The sequence below is a fragment of the Conger conger genome, chromosome 2 (assembly GCF_963514075.1).
Source record: "Conger conger chromosome 2, fConCon1.1, whole genome shotgun sequence".
NCBI lineage: Eukaryota > Metazoa > Chordata > Actinopteri > Anguilliformes > Congridae > Conger > Conger conger.
Window position 1 is genome coordinate 38150479 of NC_083761.1, and position 19357 is coordinate 38169835.

At 39.5% G+C, this 19357-nt stretch overlaps 1 protein-coding gene across 4 annotated transcripts in view; it reads left to right on the top strand.

The window, feature by feature from the left end:
• The window catches only part of LOC133116430 (PHD finger protein 3-like), a 54877-nt gene that overhangs the window by 12720 nt on the left and 22800 nt on the right, over positions 1-19357 (top strand). For all 4 annotated transcript variants that reach the window (XM_061225947.1, XM_061225956.1, XM_061225972.1 and 1 more), the window contains exons 5-8: positions 297-435; positions 1790-1946; positions 3502-3618; positions 17239-17367. In XM_061225947.1, the coding sequence (XP_061081931.1) occupies positions 297-435; positions 1790-1946; positions 3502-3618; positions 17239-17367 (542 nt within the window). The remainder of the gene's footprint in view (positions 1-296; positions 436-1789; positions 1947-3501; positions 3619-17238; positions 17368-19357) is intronic.

Sequence of the window (19357 nt, forward strand, 5' to 3'; positions counted from 1 at the left end):
GATGTTGCAAGTATTTACTCAATGCAAAAAAATAAATTATGTTTTACCAAAGTGAAGTATCCCTGTAAGTGAGTAACGTTTCTCCTGTACAGTAAGTTAAGTAACATTACAGCAACATTTGAAACAAAGGTTTAATTACAATCATGGTTTTGTTCCAAAGTAGGCTAATGACCTTGGGGATTTGTGTTTGCAGTTTGCATGCCCACAGTTTGAATGCCTGATGTAGAGGTATTAAAATGCCCCTCGGTCATAACCCCTGCTAATAAACCATTTCATTTTCCCACTTCCCCACTCAGCAATGCATGAGAGGGTGGAAATGAAGACTGCAAAACGAGAAAAGTGTTTGTCATCCTTGCCTGCAGCTTTGAAAAAACCTTCAGTGGAGCAAATCAGGAGGAATGTATGTGATTCTCTGAAGGACATTCTTCTGAAACGGTAAAGATTGCTACTCTTAGGGGAGGGCATGCAAAAACAAATATTTTCATCCTTCCAATTTTGTACACATAGTTGTAATGAAAAAGGAACATCTTTCGAATGTGATGAAAAGATACGCTTATTTCCGATACCGAGTCAGAGCCAGGTGACAGTCAGATTGAACCACAGATATTTAAAATTACTGCTTCTTATCTGGTTTCCCAACTTTGATCCGGAGTGTTGAATACACATACTAGGAAGGATGTAGACAGTTTTGTATTTTGTGACGCCTATCAATTAGGCCAGGGGTTGGCAACCCTGGTCCTGGAGAGCCGCAGGGTGTGCTGGCTTTCGTCTCCACCTTAAAATAAGCAACCGATTCAGACCCAAGAAACCAGGTGAGGTGAGTTAACTGTGCAATCAACGGCTTTCATTGATCAATTAATGCCAAGTAACAACGAAAGCCAGCACACCCTGCGGCTCTCCAGGACCAGGGTTGCCGACCCCTGAATTAGGCTGTAGTGTATTAGCCGTCTTGCTGTGATTGAATTAGCATGTCTGTTGATTTCAGTAGTTCTTGATTTCCCACTCACATTCGCTATGCTACCCTTGCACCAACAGTATTTGTAATAATGATAAGATCAGGGAATGTGTGGCCAGCAGACATTGGCCTCAGAGACAGACTTCTTACATTCCTACTTCTTGCAGTTTAGCACATTGTTCGTTATGTTTTCCCACGGAACCCTGAGAGTAGTCAGTGGGCACTACAGTACTTTCTCTGGAAAGGAACTCTCAAGCACCTTTAGTTTTGGCTAAATGTTAAACGGATTGATCTATTATTAATAGTGGCGAGCAAGTACACCGATATCTGTAATATAGTTGATCTGCTCAACGAACTATATTATCTGTATCCGTATTCGTACTTGGAAGTGGGCATGGCCCGGTAGCCCGGTAGCTATTTGAATAGTCCCAACCATAGCTTGTGAAACGTTTTACATCGCAAACTGCATTGTAAAGCAAATACTTTTACCTTTACAAATAGTCTTTGTACGCCATTCAGGGGCTTTTATCAAACCTACCATGGATAAAAACAAACCCTTTGAGCTGCAGTCTCTTCATTCTTGCTGTCCTAAAATTTTGTACTGTGAGAAATTTTTACCGCTGAGATCACTAGGTATTTCTTACAGGTAGAAAAAAAAAACAGTCAGAGACAAAGTCCAAACAGTAGGCCAAACAAAAAACGGTGACTCAGCTATGCCAGTTTTAGTCTACATCTTTCACTCTTTGACTTCAGGCTTTTGTATTCAAGCTGTTAACAGTGTGTCAATAAAGTTACTATGTTTGTAATGTATGACTGAATGTGTTTTGTTTTCAGGCTAAATGAATCTGATTTAAAGGTTTCAACAGAGCGAGCCGCAAAGGTGGCGATGAAAACGGAGAAGGAACTTTTTTCTTTTTTCCGGGATACTGACAGCAAATACAAGAGCAAGTATAGGAGTTTAATGTTCAACCTTAAGGATGTCAAAAACAATGTGAGTAGGACACCATGTTTCAAAAAGGCTGTGGCCAATGGGCATTTAGAAACCTTTAATGAGCTTCAAGAGTAAAGTGTTGGTTTTAACCGATTACCCCTGAAAAAATCTATTTTTCTTTTCTTTTTTTAACCCGATTTTTGCCCGTTTTTTTGTTTTTCTTATTGATGTTTGTCTGCATTTGGAATGTTTTTGGAATTTACCTGTACTATGGACTTGATTGTCTGGACCCTTTCAGTGAAAAGAATATAAATTTTAGCCTGAATCATGTCGTGAAGTTCTAAAATGCATAACGTAGACTCACCAAACACCAAGTTAGCTCACAATAGTTAGTTCCATACAGTGCAACGTACATGACGAATAGCTAAATAAGAAATTACTTCCAGATCATCTTTGGTTTTTTTGAGCGTGTAAAGTCTAATTCAGTTTTCATAAAAACGTATGAGTCTCGTAGCTACACAATCGATTTCAGTATACAAAATAATGGTGCTCCCCTGTGATGGTGTGGTGGTAAAACTGTTGCTAACGAGTGACTATGAACCTGGCAGGTTTAGCCAAAAGTGTTCCTTGTAATATTGTTCACACACGTACACGCATCGTTTTATATAGACGGTATCCGTTTTTAATTAATGCTAAGATTAACCAGATAAAGATTGAGTAGAGATGTGCCTGCATAACAGATTGCAAAACTATAGCTAGTGGTTGTGCTATATCCTAGCCCAGGGGTCACCAACACGGTGCCCACGGGCACCAGGTCGCCCCCAAGGACCACATGAGTCGCCCGCAGGCCTGTTCTAAAAATAGCACAACTCACTAGTGAGCTGCATCTAAAATTTAATTTTATTCTGTTGCTATTTTTTTTTAATCACACTTGGATTTATATAGATTTAAAAATGACAATATCTTAAAAATATGTTTATTATACATGAAGTTTAGATAAGTTTAGGTGAACTCTGACCTACTCTAGTTCAAAGGTCAGTATTGTGCGCGTGACAAAACAAACTGGTAGCCCTTAGTATGACTCAGTACCCATGAAGTAGCTCTCAGTTTCAAAAAGGTTGGTGACCCCTGTCCTAGCCTATATCGAAGATTTGAACCGTGAACAAATGATTGCATGCAAATTAAACCCATGCTGGCCGTGCATTATCATAGCTATGTTAGACCAATTTTTTGTAGGCTATATGTCACTGTGCGAGCATCATTAAACGAGCAGGTGCACTAGCAGGTGCAACGTGTCTCCTTGAATCGCACTATCTGTTCCATTAACAAAGTCTATGGTTAAAAGAAAGGACAATCTTTAAAATAAAATATTTATCCTGGAAATCTGCATTACTATTATAATCCGGTTTTTTAAGGTTTTCATATTTTTCATCTGATTTTCACCAGTTTTTTTAAATGAAAAGTAGACCCCCCCCCCCCAAAAAAAATAAACCCAATAATGATGATAAAATAAGTAAGGCGAATGTTTAAGAAAATGGTTTTTTTTTTTCATTAAGAAAATGTAACAATGCTCTCCACAATGACAGTAGTAAGCATGAAATATTTTTTTCCACAGGTGTTATTCAAGCGTGTACTCAAAGGTGAAATTTCTCCTGAGAATTTGATTCATATGAGTCCTGAGGAGCTAGCCTCAAAAGAGCTGGCTGCTTGGCGAAAAAGAGAAAATCAGCATGTAAGTACCACGTTTTTTGCATCATATTAATACATCATTGTATTTTATAAATTCAGGATTACAACAACCTTTGTTCATTGTGTGAATGGATGGCTTTTGGAGTGTTTTAAACCACAAACTATCTGTACTTAGTAACTGCAAGATATGAGTACATGAGTAGGGGTCCTCGCACGGGCTCCAAATTATGTAGGGTCCTCGCACGGGGCTCCAAATTATGTAGGGGTCCTCGCACGGGCCGCCAAATAACGTAGGGATTTTACTCTCTACGAAACTGGGGCGCCAGTTAAACGTTGTGTAGCAGTATAACTGCAAAAAGTAATCAGTCTCATAAAATTACTATTATCAGAAATATCTAACCACAAATTTAGTATTTTAATTAATAATTAAAATAACCAATATTAATGATTAAACATACCTAATGTAACCGGAAGGTTGGAAGTTCTTCGAAAGGCTGCTTTAACTCGGCTCTCATGTCTATGCGATTTCAAAAACGGACACCGGGGTTTAATAAAATATATTTATTAAACAAACATACAAACACATAACAGATAAACTAACGGGAATTAGTAGGGGAAGTTAGTAGGTTACGTTAGGGCGTGTATGTGTATGTGTGTGTGTGAGCGCGTGTGTCGCTTGAACAAAGGAAAGGTGGGAGTAGCTAGCTTGAGTAAGCTAGAGTTCTGGGTGTGGTAATGAGTTAGAGTTAGCTGTGAGAAGGGACTACTTGCGTAGTTTTACTCTATATATGCGCAAAAGACGGCGAATCAATTCACGTACATATATATGTAGCTAACCAAACACATTACAATGGTAGGATGGTAAATATTGAAACACAGATTCACAAAAACAGTCAAGACTAAACTAAACACTGGCTATGCCTGAATGTTTGTTTTCTTACTGAGTCCATACACATTGCTGGATCCAAAAGACATGCTGTCCTTGTAGAAGCGGCGATGGTGCTGTGAATGGTGTCCGGGAGAGATGCGCAGGCTGGGGTGTTCCCGTCTTAGCAGCGCGTTGTCGTCTGATCCGCTGGTCCTTTTCCAGGTGCAGAAGTTCGTTGCTGTTTCGTTTAGCTTTATTGGGGTAAACTGATGTAGCGTTCCGCGTACAACAATTTCCACTCACTATAGGCCACGTAGTTACCGCGAGGTAACTGGGTGTGTCCGTAGGCCTGGTAGTGCGCTGTGCAGCATTCAGCCTCTGTCCGATTCTCGGAGCAGATGAGCTGGAGCGAATGGCCAAAAGGGGTGCGTCGAAGAGAAGAAACAGAAGAAGCAGAAGAGAAGAAGAGGGATCCCAAGAACGTGTCTTGCTCTTATACGGGACCGTTTATTGCTCCCGCCATTACGGGATTGGCTGAACCAAGTTAGACGTCATTCGTGGTGGACGTCGCAGAATTTTCCTGTGGGAATGTGGAAGTTGTAGTCCCTACACATGGTATGTTTTAAGTGCATAGTATGATCATTTTAAGTATCCAAAAAGTGCCCAGATGTAGTATGGGTCTGTTCAAAACCACAGTATGTTCATTTTGAGTGTACTCCGTTGCATGTCATCATCTGAGCAACCAACCGAATGGTGTGATTTCAAGGAGTAGCCGATCAAAACAAAGGCAAACAGAAACACACACATTCACAATAATTATCCGGTTATCTGGAAAAGTGCTTATGTATTGCCCCTTTTCTTGACTATTCAAGCTTGAAAATTACTGAAAACCCTTTTTTCTCACTGAAAATATTTTCTGTTTCTGAGAGGATACAGATTATTGCGGCTGTGTGTGGTTCAGTGCAATAATTCAGTTCAGAATAATTCAGGCCTACACAGACTTCAATCTTGGTCCAGCTTTATTCCATGATCTTGGAGAGAAGTACAAGCATTTGTAGTTCTATGAAGCCGTTAAGTTTTCACCCATCTTTATACCTAGGCAGACAGGTAAGTAGAAGAAAAACACACACAGGACTCCTGTAATATATTATACTGCTGGGGAAGGGAATTTAGAAAAGGAAAAGGAGTCACTGTAATAATAAAGTAATAAACCGTTATTGCTTATTGTGTTAAGCCACGGCTAGTGAACATCCAGTTTACCTCATTTGGCTAATTCCTCTACAATTCCTCCCTTTTTGATCAAAAGATCAACTATTAAATTCACAAATCCTCTTTGGGCTCCAGGTCATAATACCTAGGTATATAATTCTTCTTCTTACTTAATATGAGGTTACCTCTAAGAGAGGAGTATCTTGTTGTAGCATTTGCCTTTTAATTGAAAAGCTTTATTACAATGTGCAAGGGATGCGTCCGACAAACCTTCCACACAAATCTCGACATGCTAGCCAAAAGTGAGGGTTTAAGTAGCCTGCTCAGAGAAATAACAAATGTCATGAGTACTTTCCCAGGAAGGAATATACATTGCACCCAGACTTCCAGGGCACCCCCACTGCTGGTGTGAACCCTTTTGATCTGTGAACTATTAAAGAGACAATACTAACTACAGTTGAACCCTCTATGTGTGGGAGGGCTATTGCAGAGTGTATGCGTGTGTATGTGTGTGTGTGTGAAGAAAATCCCCCTGCTTCAGCACTGGCCGAGATGCCCAATGAGAATAAGATACCAGAGAGAATGACAGGCAGCTTCAGACAGTATGGCAGGTTCCCCTCCCCCTACTGGCGGGCCCCCTACAGATGTATCTGCTGTGGATGAGCCCATGCAGTAAAATTAATGGTCCCCGGTGTTTGGTTTTGCTGGTTACATTCGGGAAATTATTTGAGAGCAGTGTTTACAGAGTCATTCATTGACTGTCACTGACTGCGTCAATTCAAGGCCTCAAAGCGTTTTTGCACAGTTTAGAGATAATTCACGAAGTGGTTTCGAAAAGAATGTCACCGCCATTCGGGAGAGAAAGCTGCCTGCGAGATTCAATGAGTCAGTGGTTACCACAAGTTTGAGCAAAGTTACAAATGTGAGAAACTTTCAGCAAGATCAGTTAGGTTTGCCCAGAAGGAATCATTGCAGAAATCAGTGATCAATACCGGATATCTATTGAGGACACGGAATGGATGGTTTTCATTCAAGCACTGCAAGGTGGAGAGGGGTTCGACTTATCCATCCCTTATTGCAACGCTGACATTTTCATCATCATCATCATCACACTTCTCACGACCTTCCCTACTGTTGAAAGAGCTAGGCAGAGACAGATAAGTGGAAGAAAAACATACACAGGACTCCTGCCATATATTATTCTGCTGGAGTTTAGGGGGGGACACTCTTCCAAACAGAAAATGAGTCACTGAGCGCAATAAACCATTTGTGTTTAGCTAAGGATATCGGAACCTCCAGTTCACAAATTCCAGTAGCACATTCCTGTACACTTGGAACACAATAGAGCCACAGCTGCAACACTGGAAAAATTATCTTTCAAATTTAATGACAATATCACCAAAAATTAGCTTTCTACATAGTTTTTTTTTTACTGTGCAAAAGTCTTAGGCACCTGTATAACATTCTGTACAGATTAGATTCTTTCAAAAATAATTCAATGAAAGGTCCTAAATAAACGTACTATACATTTAACATTACATTTTACTAATTTGGCAGAATAGTTCAAAACTGAATCAAATCAATATTTTTTTGTGACCACCCTTCGGCGTTAAAACTGCATCACTTCTCTGAGATAGCCAGTGCTGTCCTGTAATTCTCTAAGACAGTCAGCAGGGAGGTTGTTCCAAGCATGTTGGAGAACTTGCCACAGTTTTTCTGCAGACTTTGGTTGGCTCCTTACTTCTGATCTCAGACAGCCTTGTTTAAGTTTTTATGTAAAAAGTAGTAAATAGCTTATAGTAATATATTACTTTTTTAAATTAAATACAAAAATCTCTGTAAAATTAAATCTTTTGGAAAATGAATATTTGGAAATCTCAAATGTGTTCTTTTATAGTAACACACAAAAAATAAGCATATATATACATATAAAAAAAAGTATAGGGTGCCCAAGACTTCTTCACGTTTGTAACCTTCATTGTTTTAAGGTAGATGAACCACGTCTTTAGATTAGATGTGAATCATTTTTGTAACTAAATAAATATCTTGATTTTCTGGTTGCAAGTTATGCATTTTGATAAAGGTTGCTGTGCTCACTGAATTTGGTGAGGTGAGGTCTTATGTTTTTGGTTCTGCAGGTTCACAGGCTCCCAAGACAAGATAATATAGAGCAGTGGTTCTCAAACTTTTTGGACTCAGGGCACCCCTACTCATAGTTTTTTCATTCACGGCACCCCTAAGATACTGATTACCTTTCACTCTCAGGAGCTTATTTTTGGCATTGTTTAACACTTATGATAGGCCCCATTAGAACTATTTTCATCATTATTATCATATTTTTATTAATATTAGATGATGATGATGGACCAAATTATTATATATTTTTTTAATTCAGTAAAACAGATACATTCAGTTTAATTCAAAAGTTCCCATAGCCTATTTCTTATGTAACATTTATAACATATTTGTATATTATCTCAAATGTAAACGCATTACATGAGCAATTATAAGCACTTTTGCGAAACTAGGTTGGCCTGCCCTACAATGAACAGAAAAGAACAAGTTTAGGCCTTCAACAAAAGGTGTTGGGCTACAAAGAGCTTTTACAATGTCTGGTGTCCACTCAGCCAACTGGTCAATTTAATGGGACACGTGTGCCTGCCTCTGACTACAAAGTCTCTTAATACGAGGGGGGATTGTCGACAGTGCCAGGCGCAGGTCCTTTTCCACTGACAGGCCAAGTTTTGTTCTGAAGCCATTGATTTTGTCTGTGGCTGTCAGGATATTTTCTTTCCTTCCCTGCATTTTCATATTTAGCTCATTCATGTGGCCAAAAATGTCAGCTAAGTAAGCAAGTTTCAGCCACCATGAGTTATCATTTATCTGTCCTTTAAAAGGAATGTCATGCTCACTCGAAAATGCCAGTAGCTCTTCTCTTAGTTCATAAAGCCGGGTCAACGTTCTCCCCCTCGACAACCACCTGACCTCTGTGTGCAGTAAAAGGCCCTGGTGCTCCGATCCCATTTCATTGCAGAGCATGCTGAATAAGCACGTCTTGAGTGGGCGGGACTTTATGTAATTCACAATTTTTACGGCTTGATCAAAAACATCAGTGAGATCGGGAGGCATAGTTTTTGCCATGAGCGCCTCTCGATGCAGCATGCAATGGGTTACGACCATGGTGGTAACTCTGTTTAGCTTTTGTTACAAAACCTTTGATCCCTCCGGTCCGATTTTCTTGCACGCTGGCAATATGAGCGAGTCTGTGATGGTGTGCGCCTTTTTAGCTTTGGCAATTAACTCGGCCACTAAAAAACTAGCCTCTTGTGCTTTGTCAGACACACGCACAGTTGAAAGCATACGTTCACTCTCTGCCTCATTTTGTGATTTCAGTCTCTTAAAATATTCTATGTCTTTAGACTTGTGTCCTGGATGCTTTGTTTCAAAGTGCCGTGCTAATTTGCTTGGTACAATCGCTTCATTAGCTAACTTCTCCCTGCATATCAGGCATAGTGGTGTGGGACTCGTAGTAGCACCGCACCAGCTGAAACCATACTTCAGGTAGCAATCTTTGTAAAACCTTAGTTTTGGCCGTTTTGCTTCTCCTGGCTGGTCGGACACAGCCTCCGATGTCAGTTGCTGAATGGGTGTCATGTTATTTGTTCTCTTAAGAAATCTATCCATACTTTATTTTTCTCATCAAGCTAGCCTACGACATCTGCTGACAGTTAATATTATAAAAGTGCGCTTCAGAATAAATGCAGTAGTGTATACATTTTAGCACAAGAAAATAAATGCATGTACGGTGTTTTCTTTGTGCCAAAATTATGTGCGTGAAGGAATATCCATTTCTGTTACGATTGACTGAAAAAAATGTTGAACTTGACGTTTAAACTGATAATTTAAAGGTCAATAACATCATTCTATAGGCCTACTTAAAATAGCTAAATTTCAACTATGATCAAATTATTTTGCGGCACCCCTGGACTGTTATCACGGCACGCGGCACCCACTTTGAGAAACCCTGATATAGAGCACACAGTTTATGGCCGTAGCCTTGAAGGCCCACAGTACAGAAAGGGAGAGACATCTCAACTCACATAGTTACAGAAAATAATATTCATTAGCACAAAGCAAGTTATGATACTTTAATAATTATGTATGATCTGGATCACTCCAGCATAAGCAATTAATAATAGGATAAGCAATTAATAATAAAATAAACACATAAATGTATCATTTCAACAACATTTCCCTTCTCTTTTTAATTGATTATCCGCTAACATGCCACTTCTCTCGATTTTCGGCATGTGCTTCATTCACAGGAAAATATTTTATTGTTGAAACAGGCCATTTAATTCACATCATGGTATGGCGGTCACTTCATTGACGTCCTGTAACATAAGCATCTGATATTGTAGGTTAGTACTCAACATTTTTGATATCAATCCTTTAATTATGGGAACCCCACAGCAGCTGCAGAAGAGCAGTACTGCAAATCCGGCTACTATGAGGGTCAGTACAGATGTTATTGCCGCTTTCCACCACCCAGAAATGAGCCACTGCCACCAGGAGTTATCATATACATAGTTGTTTTGTTGTGCATCCGACAGGTCCTCACTACATCGTTAGCCACCTCATTTCTGACAGGTGCACATCCGCAGTGTCGCCAATATAAAAACAAAAAATAAAAGAAGCAAAACAACACAACCCGGGGTGATCTTTTGGGGCTAGGGCATCATCCTACTCTTACGCTACTAATAGTCCCAAAAGCCACTCCTTCGATCCTGAACCAAAGTGTCAAAAACCTCTCCAATTCACTTTTATGTTCTCTTTACTGATGGATGAGGAAAAACCTGGTCCGCACAGACTAAACGGTGTTTATGCAATGTATTCTTCTCCGTCTCGGTCCAACACATCCAGTTGTTCCTCTCTCACTGGAACCAGCTCCCAGGCGTCAGGTAACTGGAACTCCTCCCACAGCTCTGACATAATGTGGTGAGTCCAATGGTATATTGATCTACCCTTCATCCCTTCTCTTGATACATGGCACTGCCCATGTACCAAATGAGCAGCAATATGGAAGAGAGATTTTGGCAAGATAGGCTTACTATTGGGTCCCACCCATCCTTCATCAGTGTGTTGTGCGCCATGTGATGTCCATTGAAGTTTTTCTTGTGGGGGAGCTAAGAGGTTGAGAAATGGCGGAGAGTCAGGAGCGACTAAGGGTAATCCCTTGTAAGCGGGCATGCAAACGTGTCCGCCACTAAACCCCGGAAGGTAGAGGAAACCAAATAAAGGAAATAGCCCCAAAAAACGGCTAAGGAAAATAAAGCAACCCTTAAAAAAACCAGGGTGAATAACCCAACCAAAATGAGTGCTAAAAGGCGAGCACTGCAACCCCGGACCGGGGATCCCAAAATAAAAGTACAACCTAGTATAAAAGACTAGGTAAGCAAAATAAAGAACCTTGAGTCGCAGCTCAGGAAAACGCACAAACTACATACCGGGGACAACGTCCCTCACCCACAGGCTCACACGAGCCGAAAACAAAAGAGAAAACCAAAAGAACCTATAGCAAGGCATTCGCAGTGTACACCACACTAGCGAACGGAACACCTTCCTTACCTTATTTTATTTTAAATGAATTGGAAAACCCAAACCAGCACAATACCTAACTCCTATAATCACTGAGTCTACCGTGTGCTTTACCAGCTTGGTGACAGAGCGAACAGTAACACCAAAGCCACGATGGCGTCTGAGGCTGCCATAGGGACGGCATATATCAAATCTAACAGTGGCTGCACAATCTGTGCATAGTCAGGAATCCAGCTCCGGCAGAAATTCACAGTACCCAAAAGTGACATCATGTCCTTTTTAGTTCTAGGTTTCGGCATCTGGGCTATTGCCAATTGTCGCTCAGGCAATATAGTCTTTCCTGTTTTTGAAATGTTATGACCCAAATATTGAACTGTTTCCTGCCACAGTTGCAATTTGCTTTTGTTTACCTTGTGACCTTGTGAGGCTAAAAATTTCAAACATGCCAAAGTATCTATTTTACATTGTTCCACCGTACGCGAGCAAATTATTATGTCATCGACATATATTATAATTTGGCTCCCTTGAGGGGGAGTAAATTTCGCTATGTTTGCCTCCATTGCTTGCGTAAATATCGCTGGTGATTCCACATATCCCTGCGGACAACGCGTATATGTATATCTTTCGCTGATACAAATGTATGCCCCCTTTGATGAAACATTCCCAATGATCAATATTCAAAGACAATTCCCCACTCTTCTCCTTACTACAGATTGTTAATTCATATCTCCCCCCTTCAAGGTACTGTTTATGCAGATGTATGTTCTCAAAACATTCCAGCATGATGGATACGCAGGGGCCTGCGCACCTGCGCATTCCCTGCGCCTCTGAGAAGTCTATCTTATCTTGTTTTAACTCCCTATGTCCGGGGGGAAGATAATCCCCATGGTAACCTCTGTGGTGAGGTCTTATGTTTTTGGTTCTGCAGGTTCACAGGCTCCCAAGACAAGATAATATAGAACACACAGTTTATTTAAATATTAGTCAAAGACAACACAAGTAAACACAAAATGCAGTTTTTAAATGAAGGTTTTTATTATTAAGGGAGAAAAAAAATGTCCCTGTGTGAAAAAGTGATTGCCCCCTAAACCTAATAACTGGTTGGGCCACCCTTAGCAGCAACAACTGCAATCAAGCGTTTGCGATAACTTGCAATGAGTCTCTTACAGCGCTGTGGAGGAATTTTGGCCCACTCATCTTTGCAGAATTGTTGTAATTCAGCCACATTGGAGGGTTTTCGAGCATGAACCACCTTTTTAAGGTCATGCCACAGCATCTCAATAGGATTCAGGTCAGGACTTTGACTAGGCCACTCCAAAGTCTTCATTTTGTTTTTCTTCAGCCATTCAGAGGTGGACTTGCTGGTGTGTTTTGGATCATTGTCCTGCTGAAGAACCCAAGTTCGTTTCAGCTTGAGGTCACGAACAGATGGCCGGACATTCTCCTTCAGGATTTTTTGGTAGACAGCAGAATTCATGGTTCCATTTATCACAGCAAGTCTTCCAGGTCACTTTTTCACACAGGGCCATGTAGGTTTGGATTTTTTTCTTTCTCCCTTAATAATAAAAACCTTCATTTAAAAACTGCATTTTGTGTTTACTTGTGTTGTCTGACTAATATTTAAATTTGTTTGATGATCTGAAACATTTAAGTGTGACAAACATGCAAAAAAATAAGAAATCACTGTATGTATGTGTGTATATTTTTAATATATATATATAAACAGTGCTGCATCTTAAATCATCGACATGCTGTTTTGACGTACTGCCTACTGACTTTTTCAAAACTATTTTAGAGTCTTTAAAAACTCACCTGCAGCAAATAGTCAATGGCTCACTAATATCAGGCACTTTCCCAAAGGCACTTTAAACAGCTGCCATTAAGCAGCATATTGGTTTTACTAGACCTCAGTGCTGCGTTTGACACTGTTGACCATACAATACTGCTAGAAAACTTGGTAGGACTTTCCGGAGCGGCCCTTACTTGGTTCAGGTCTTACTTAAAAGACCGTTACTTTGTCATCATTGGCAGCTATGAATTCGATAGAGTGGCTATGACCTGCGGAATTCCCCAGGGATCTGTTCTTGGTCCGGTTTTGTTCAATCTGTATATGCTGCCTCTGGGCCAAATCCTACAAAACATTGATTATCATAGTTATGCAGACGACATACTGATATATCTGGCTCTCTCTTCAGATGACATCAGCCCAATAGACTCACTCTGTCAATGTTTAGAGCAAATAAATAATTGGTTGAGCCAAAAATATCTTCAATTAAATAAGGACAAAACGGAGATTATTGTGTTTGGCAATAAAGAGAATTAGCATTAGTAAATGCCTTGAGTCCCAAACCAAAGAACAAGTGCCAATCTTGGCGTTCTAATTGATATGGCTGGTGAAAGTGAGATTTGAGTCAAAGCAATCACAAAAACAGCCTTCTTGCAGACCAAGAGAAGTTTATCCATGCTTTTACTTCCTGTAGGGTGGATTACTGCAATGGTCTCTTAACTGGTCTACCCAAAAAGACCATTAAACAGCTGCAGTATTCAAAATGATGCTGCTACAGTCTATCTACGACCAAGACAACAGAGTACATTACTCTGGTTCTAAAAGCTCTACACTGGCCTCCCGTTATTTACAGAATAGATTTTAAAGTGCTACTACTAACTTTTAAATCACTGAATGGTTTGGGCCCAGAATACATCTCTGACATGTTTGCAGCATATAAACCAAGTCGGGCTCTTAGATCCATGGACTGGTTGGAGCACTAAGCATGGTGAAGCAGCATTTAGCCGTTATGCTGCATGCAACTGGAATAAACTGCCAGAAGATCTTAGATGTGCCCCAAATGTAGCAATTTGTTTTAAAAACATTTCTCTTTTCATGTGCCTACTACTAAATACTAGTGTGTATGGTACTACTAATACTACTAAATACTGCACTCTATCTTAACTTCATTCTTTAAATTATTTCTGTATCTTTGTACTCTTAACAATTTTATGCTTTTATGGGGTTTTTTGTTTTGTTTTTTTTGGTCTATTCTTAAATAAAGCATATTGAATTGCCTCTGTGTATGAAATGTGCTATACAACTTAACTGCAAGAAAATATTTACAGTGGACTTCAAATATATACAAATTAATGCTCCTCTAGCTACATTTACACTTCTGCTACCTGGCTTGTAAAAGGGAATGCTCCTCCCCTTCCCTTAAGTGGGAATGAACGATACCCCCTCACTCTTGCGGAGTGCCTGAAAACATGAATTATGTTGAAAAGGTAACATAATAATAAATAAAACAATACAAATTTGAATATGCTTCACCTTCAACACTACCTTATAGCAAAATGAATGATCCAGTAGATTGAATCGAAGGATACCATTCTCATATGCGTGCACACCTTTACCCTGCAAACTTTCCCAGATACGGAAAGAGGTATGCAAACTTAAATATGCTTGTATGAATATCGAAGTGGATGAATGTCATACACAAATACAGGATGGACAATATGATGTTACATGAAAGTCTTATTCAACGTAAATGAATGTGCACTGTAAACAAATACGGAAAATGAAAAAAAAAAATGCTTGAGAAATACAAAGTGGTAACTTGTGCATTAGTCCAGTATATTGGTGAAATGGTGAAATGCTATAGTAATTCAAAAGAATTACTATAGCATTCGCAAGAATAGCGCATTGATATATTAGATGGTAAGTCGTGTTGGATGCGGGAGAAATGGGCTGGCGCAAAGACCTGAGTGACTGTGACAAGGGGCAAATCGTTATGGCCAGACGACTGGGTCAGAGCTCATTGTTATACTACTGTCTCATTCTCCCTTTTTTATTTTTAAATTTTCTCATGTCTTGTAAAACTTTGTTTTATGTCAGGTATCTCTTGTGAAAGAGATGTTCATGCAGTATTCCTGGTTAAAATAAATCTAATATTTCTGTCATATTTTGAGTGGCAGATAAAACTGATAAACAATGACTTACTATTTTCTAATATTTATATTTATATTAAACTTATATTTTATATTCCCTCATCTCAGTTTCAACCTGCTCAATAGGCTTACAGTGCCCTCCATAATGTTTGGGACATTATGACTTGATTTGCCACTGTTTTAGATTTGGAATCATACAATTAACATGTGGTTGAAGTGCACCTTCTCAGATTTTATTAAAGGGGATTTCTTTTACATTTTGGTTTCACCATGTAGAAATTACAGCGATGTTTATACAGTCCCCCCATTTCAAGGCACCATAATGGGACATATGGCTTCACAGGTGTTTGTAATTGCTCAGGTGCTTTTTATTGCCTCCTTAATGCAGGTATAAGAAAGCTGTCAGCACCTAGTCTTTCCTTTCATCTTTCGATCACCTTTGGAAACTATTATCAACATGAGAACCAAAGTTGTGCCATTGACAGTCAAATAAGCCATTATGAGACATCGGCCTAACCTTAGGCTTACCGAAATCAACTGTTTGGAACATAATTAAGAAGAAAGAGTGCACTGGTGCTCCTGCAAATCCCTAAGGGACTGGCAGGCCGAGGAAGACCTCTACAGCTGATAATTCTCTCCATAATAAAGAAAAATCCACAAGCACCTGTCCAACAGATCTGAAACACTCTTCAGGAGTCAGGTGTGGATATGTCAATGACCACTGTCCTCAGAAGACTTGAACATGAACAGAAGTACAGAGGCTACACTGCAAAATGCAAACCACTGGTTAGCTGCAAAAACAAGATGGCCAGTTTACAGTTTGCCAAGAAGTACTTAAAAGAGCAATCACAGTTCTGGAAAAAGGTTTTGTAGACTGATGAGATGATGGTTAATTTATAATAGAGCGATGGCAAGATCAAAGTACGGAGGAGAGAAGGAACTGCCCAAGAGCCAAAGCATACAACTTCATCTGTGAAACACGGTGGTGGGTGTGTTATGGCCTGGGCATGTATGGCTGCCAAAGGTACTGGCTCACTTACCTTCATTGATGATATTACGGCTGATGGTATGAGCAAAATGAATTCTGAATTGTATAGGTACATCCTATCTGCACAAGTTTAAGTGAATGCCTCAAAACTCATTGGCCAGCGATTCATTCTTCATCAATGATTCCTAACATACTGCTAAAGCAACAAATGAGTTTGTCTCAAAAAAAAAAACTTTAATCAATCAAAATCAAAAATATCAAGTTGCGATCTGAACCCAATTGAGCATGCCTTTCATATGCAGAAGAGAAAACTTAAGGGGTTTAGCCCCCGAAACAAGCATGAGCTAATAATGGCTGGCCTGGCAGAGCGTCACCAGAGAAGGCACTCAGCAACTGGTAATGTCCATGAATAGCAGACATCAAGCAGTCATTGCATGCAAAGAATATGCAACAAAATACTAAACATGGCTACTTTCATTTACATAACATTGCTGGGTCCAAACATTATAGTGCCCTGAAATGGGGGGGACTATGTATAAACATTGCTGTAATTTCCACATTGTGAAACAATGCATGTTGTATGAAAATGCCCTAAAATCTGACTATGTACAGTTTAACCGCATGTGATTTGTTTTATACATACAGTACAGTACAGAGGCAAACAAATGATGGGTCTCTGTCCCAAACATTATGGAAGGCACTGTATTTTACTGGTCAAAAAATGGCTGAGACAGTCAATCTACTTCTGAATAATTATGAGCAAGATTATCTCTCCCTCTTGTGCAGTGGACTGATGTCAGCACGGGTAGCATAAAGTTCAGTGTACAGCAAGTGTTGTGATGGTGTCTGTGTTGGTTAGACAGCAAAACATTTTGCTTGCCTGGGTCCCATCCTGTAACCATTATTGTACATTTCTGCCTCTAAAGAGTCTTTTTCCTTTTCATAAATTACACCTGTATAAATGATGTCAATCTTGCACTTTTGTACAATGTTATGTGAAAGTACTGAAATGGAATTGGGAAGTTTGTAGTTAATTTGACAACATGAGCATGATTTTTCTTCAGACAATTGAAATGATAGAAAAGGAACAGCGAGAGGTTGAAAGGCGTCCCATCACAAAAATCACCCACAAAGGAGAAATTGAGATTGAGAACCAAGAGCCTGTTAAAGAGCCTGAAGCTCTTGAAGTGGAGGTAAGTGAAATCACACTGTGTGAGAATGGGCTTTTGCATTGTAAAATAAGGTCTGTTAGTATTTGGACAGAGGTACAAATACTGTTCTTTTAGCTCTGTACTGCAGCACATTTGATTTAAAATGAAACTATCTATATATATATGTGTGTGTGTGTGTGTGTGTGTGTGTGTGTGTGTGTGTGTGTGTGTGTGTGTGTGTGTGTGTGTGTTCGGAGAACAAAGGGTGAGAAGAGGTTTGTAGAGAAGAACACCTTGCCAACTGTGAAGAATGGTGGTGGATCCGTTATGCTTTGGGGTTGTTTGGCAGCTGGGGCACAGGAAATATTGTGCGAGTGGAAGGAAGAGGCTAATGTTCAAAGGTCAGTCCCGACATTGAAGTTGAAGAGAGGATGAGTATTCCAGCAAGACAATGATACAAAGCATACCTCGACATCAACCATGAAGTACCTCCAGGAAAGACGGATGACGGTTTTGGAATGGCCACCACAGTCAAATTATTGAAATTATTGAAAATCTGTGATGAGATCTCAAAAGAGGAGACCAAAGAATATTTCTGAGCTGGAGGTGTTCTGCCAGGGAGAATGAAAGACTTCATTTACAAGCTTTTATAGTTGCCCAAGGATGAATTGCAATGTCCTAACTGACAGGGTTCCCAAATGTTTTCATACTGTTAAATAAAAAAAGTAATCTTGCTTTAAAATTTGAAGAAATGTGTCATATCAACATTGTGCCATTTAGAGGTCAGGTTCATTTCTGTTCCCTATGTATACATGTGAGATATTAATTGTATCACACATAGTTGAAGACTTAAATTACATTACATTACATTACTGGTATTTGGCAGACATCAGGTCCCAGTCGTGTACCTTAACCACTAGCTACAGGCCGCCATATGTACATACAGTGTACATATACATAAAATAAAAATGACTTATGTATTTATAGTTTAACACTGAATATTTCAATCTCTTAATCAGATTTGGTAAACTACAGGCATTCAAATTCCACATGAGTTTTCTCAAGTGTCCCGAAATCTCACCAAATACGAAACATCTGCATATCTTTTTGTCCAGACACAAAGAAAGTAAAGAAAATGAAAGTTCATGTGTGTTTTATTCAGATATATGCGAGTTTGTATTATAAAGCATGCCCAAGGAGTCGAAAAAGCTCTCCGAAAAGGATTATTCATCCTAACGAACCTGCATCACATTTAAAATTTAACTAGCCAATCAAATTTTCTCTTCATTTCCTTTATAGAGCCGTGACCATAGTGCAGGATGAACTGCCAATTTCATGTCTGACTCTGCTATGGATATAGTAATCAGATGTGTATGAATAGTATGAAATGCTGCTCAATCGAAAGAAAAAACATTTTGATTTAGGATTAAATAATGAGTTCATAACAATGGAATGGCTTAATAAACTGAACTGAGCGATTTCCTTTAGAGGGGAAAGCCGGCACTAGATTTTTGCACACGTTGCATGCAACTTTCTCCTTGGTTATTTGCATGACCCACAAATGTTAATTTTATTTTTAGGCTACATAGGCAACATAGTCTGCCCTCCAGACAAAAAATATAATGGGTTCTCATTTATCAGTCTCTGATATTGAGCACAATCGGGTGATTTTAAATTGGATAGGGAGGTGATAACTAATGCAGTTATTGCATCTAGCTTGCACATCATGGGTGCCACCACCTGTCCAAAAGTAGTATGGCAGAGTGGTGCCCCTTTCTATTCTAAGGCAACTGTACTTGGCAAATGAAAATTTCATTATAATCCACATCAGGTGATCCGTATGGGAAATACATCCCTTTTATCCATAATCCCTCCATTTTTGGGGACCAAAGGCAATTGGACAGTTGGCTTCTCGGCTGTTTTCAGATTAATCATCTCCTGCTTGTGCAGGTATAAGAGCTCAGTCTTGATTCTAAGCTTTTGATTGCCTTTTGAGTCTGTTATTGGCATATGCGAACATGAGGACCAGAGT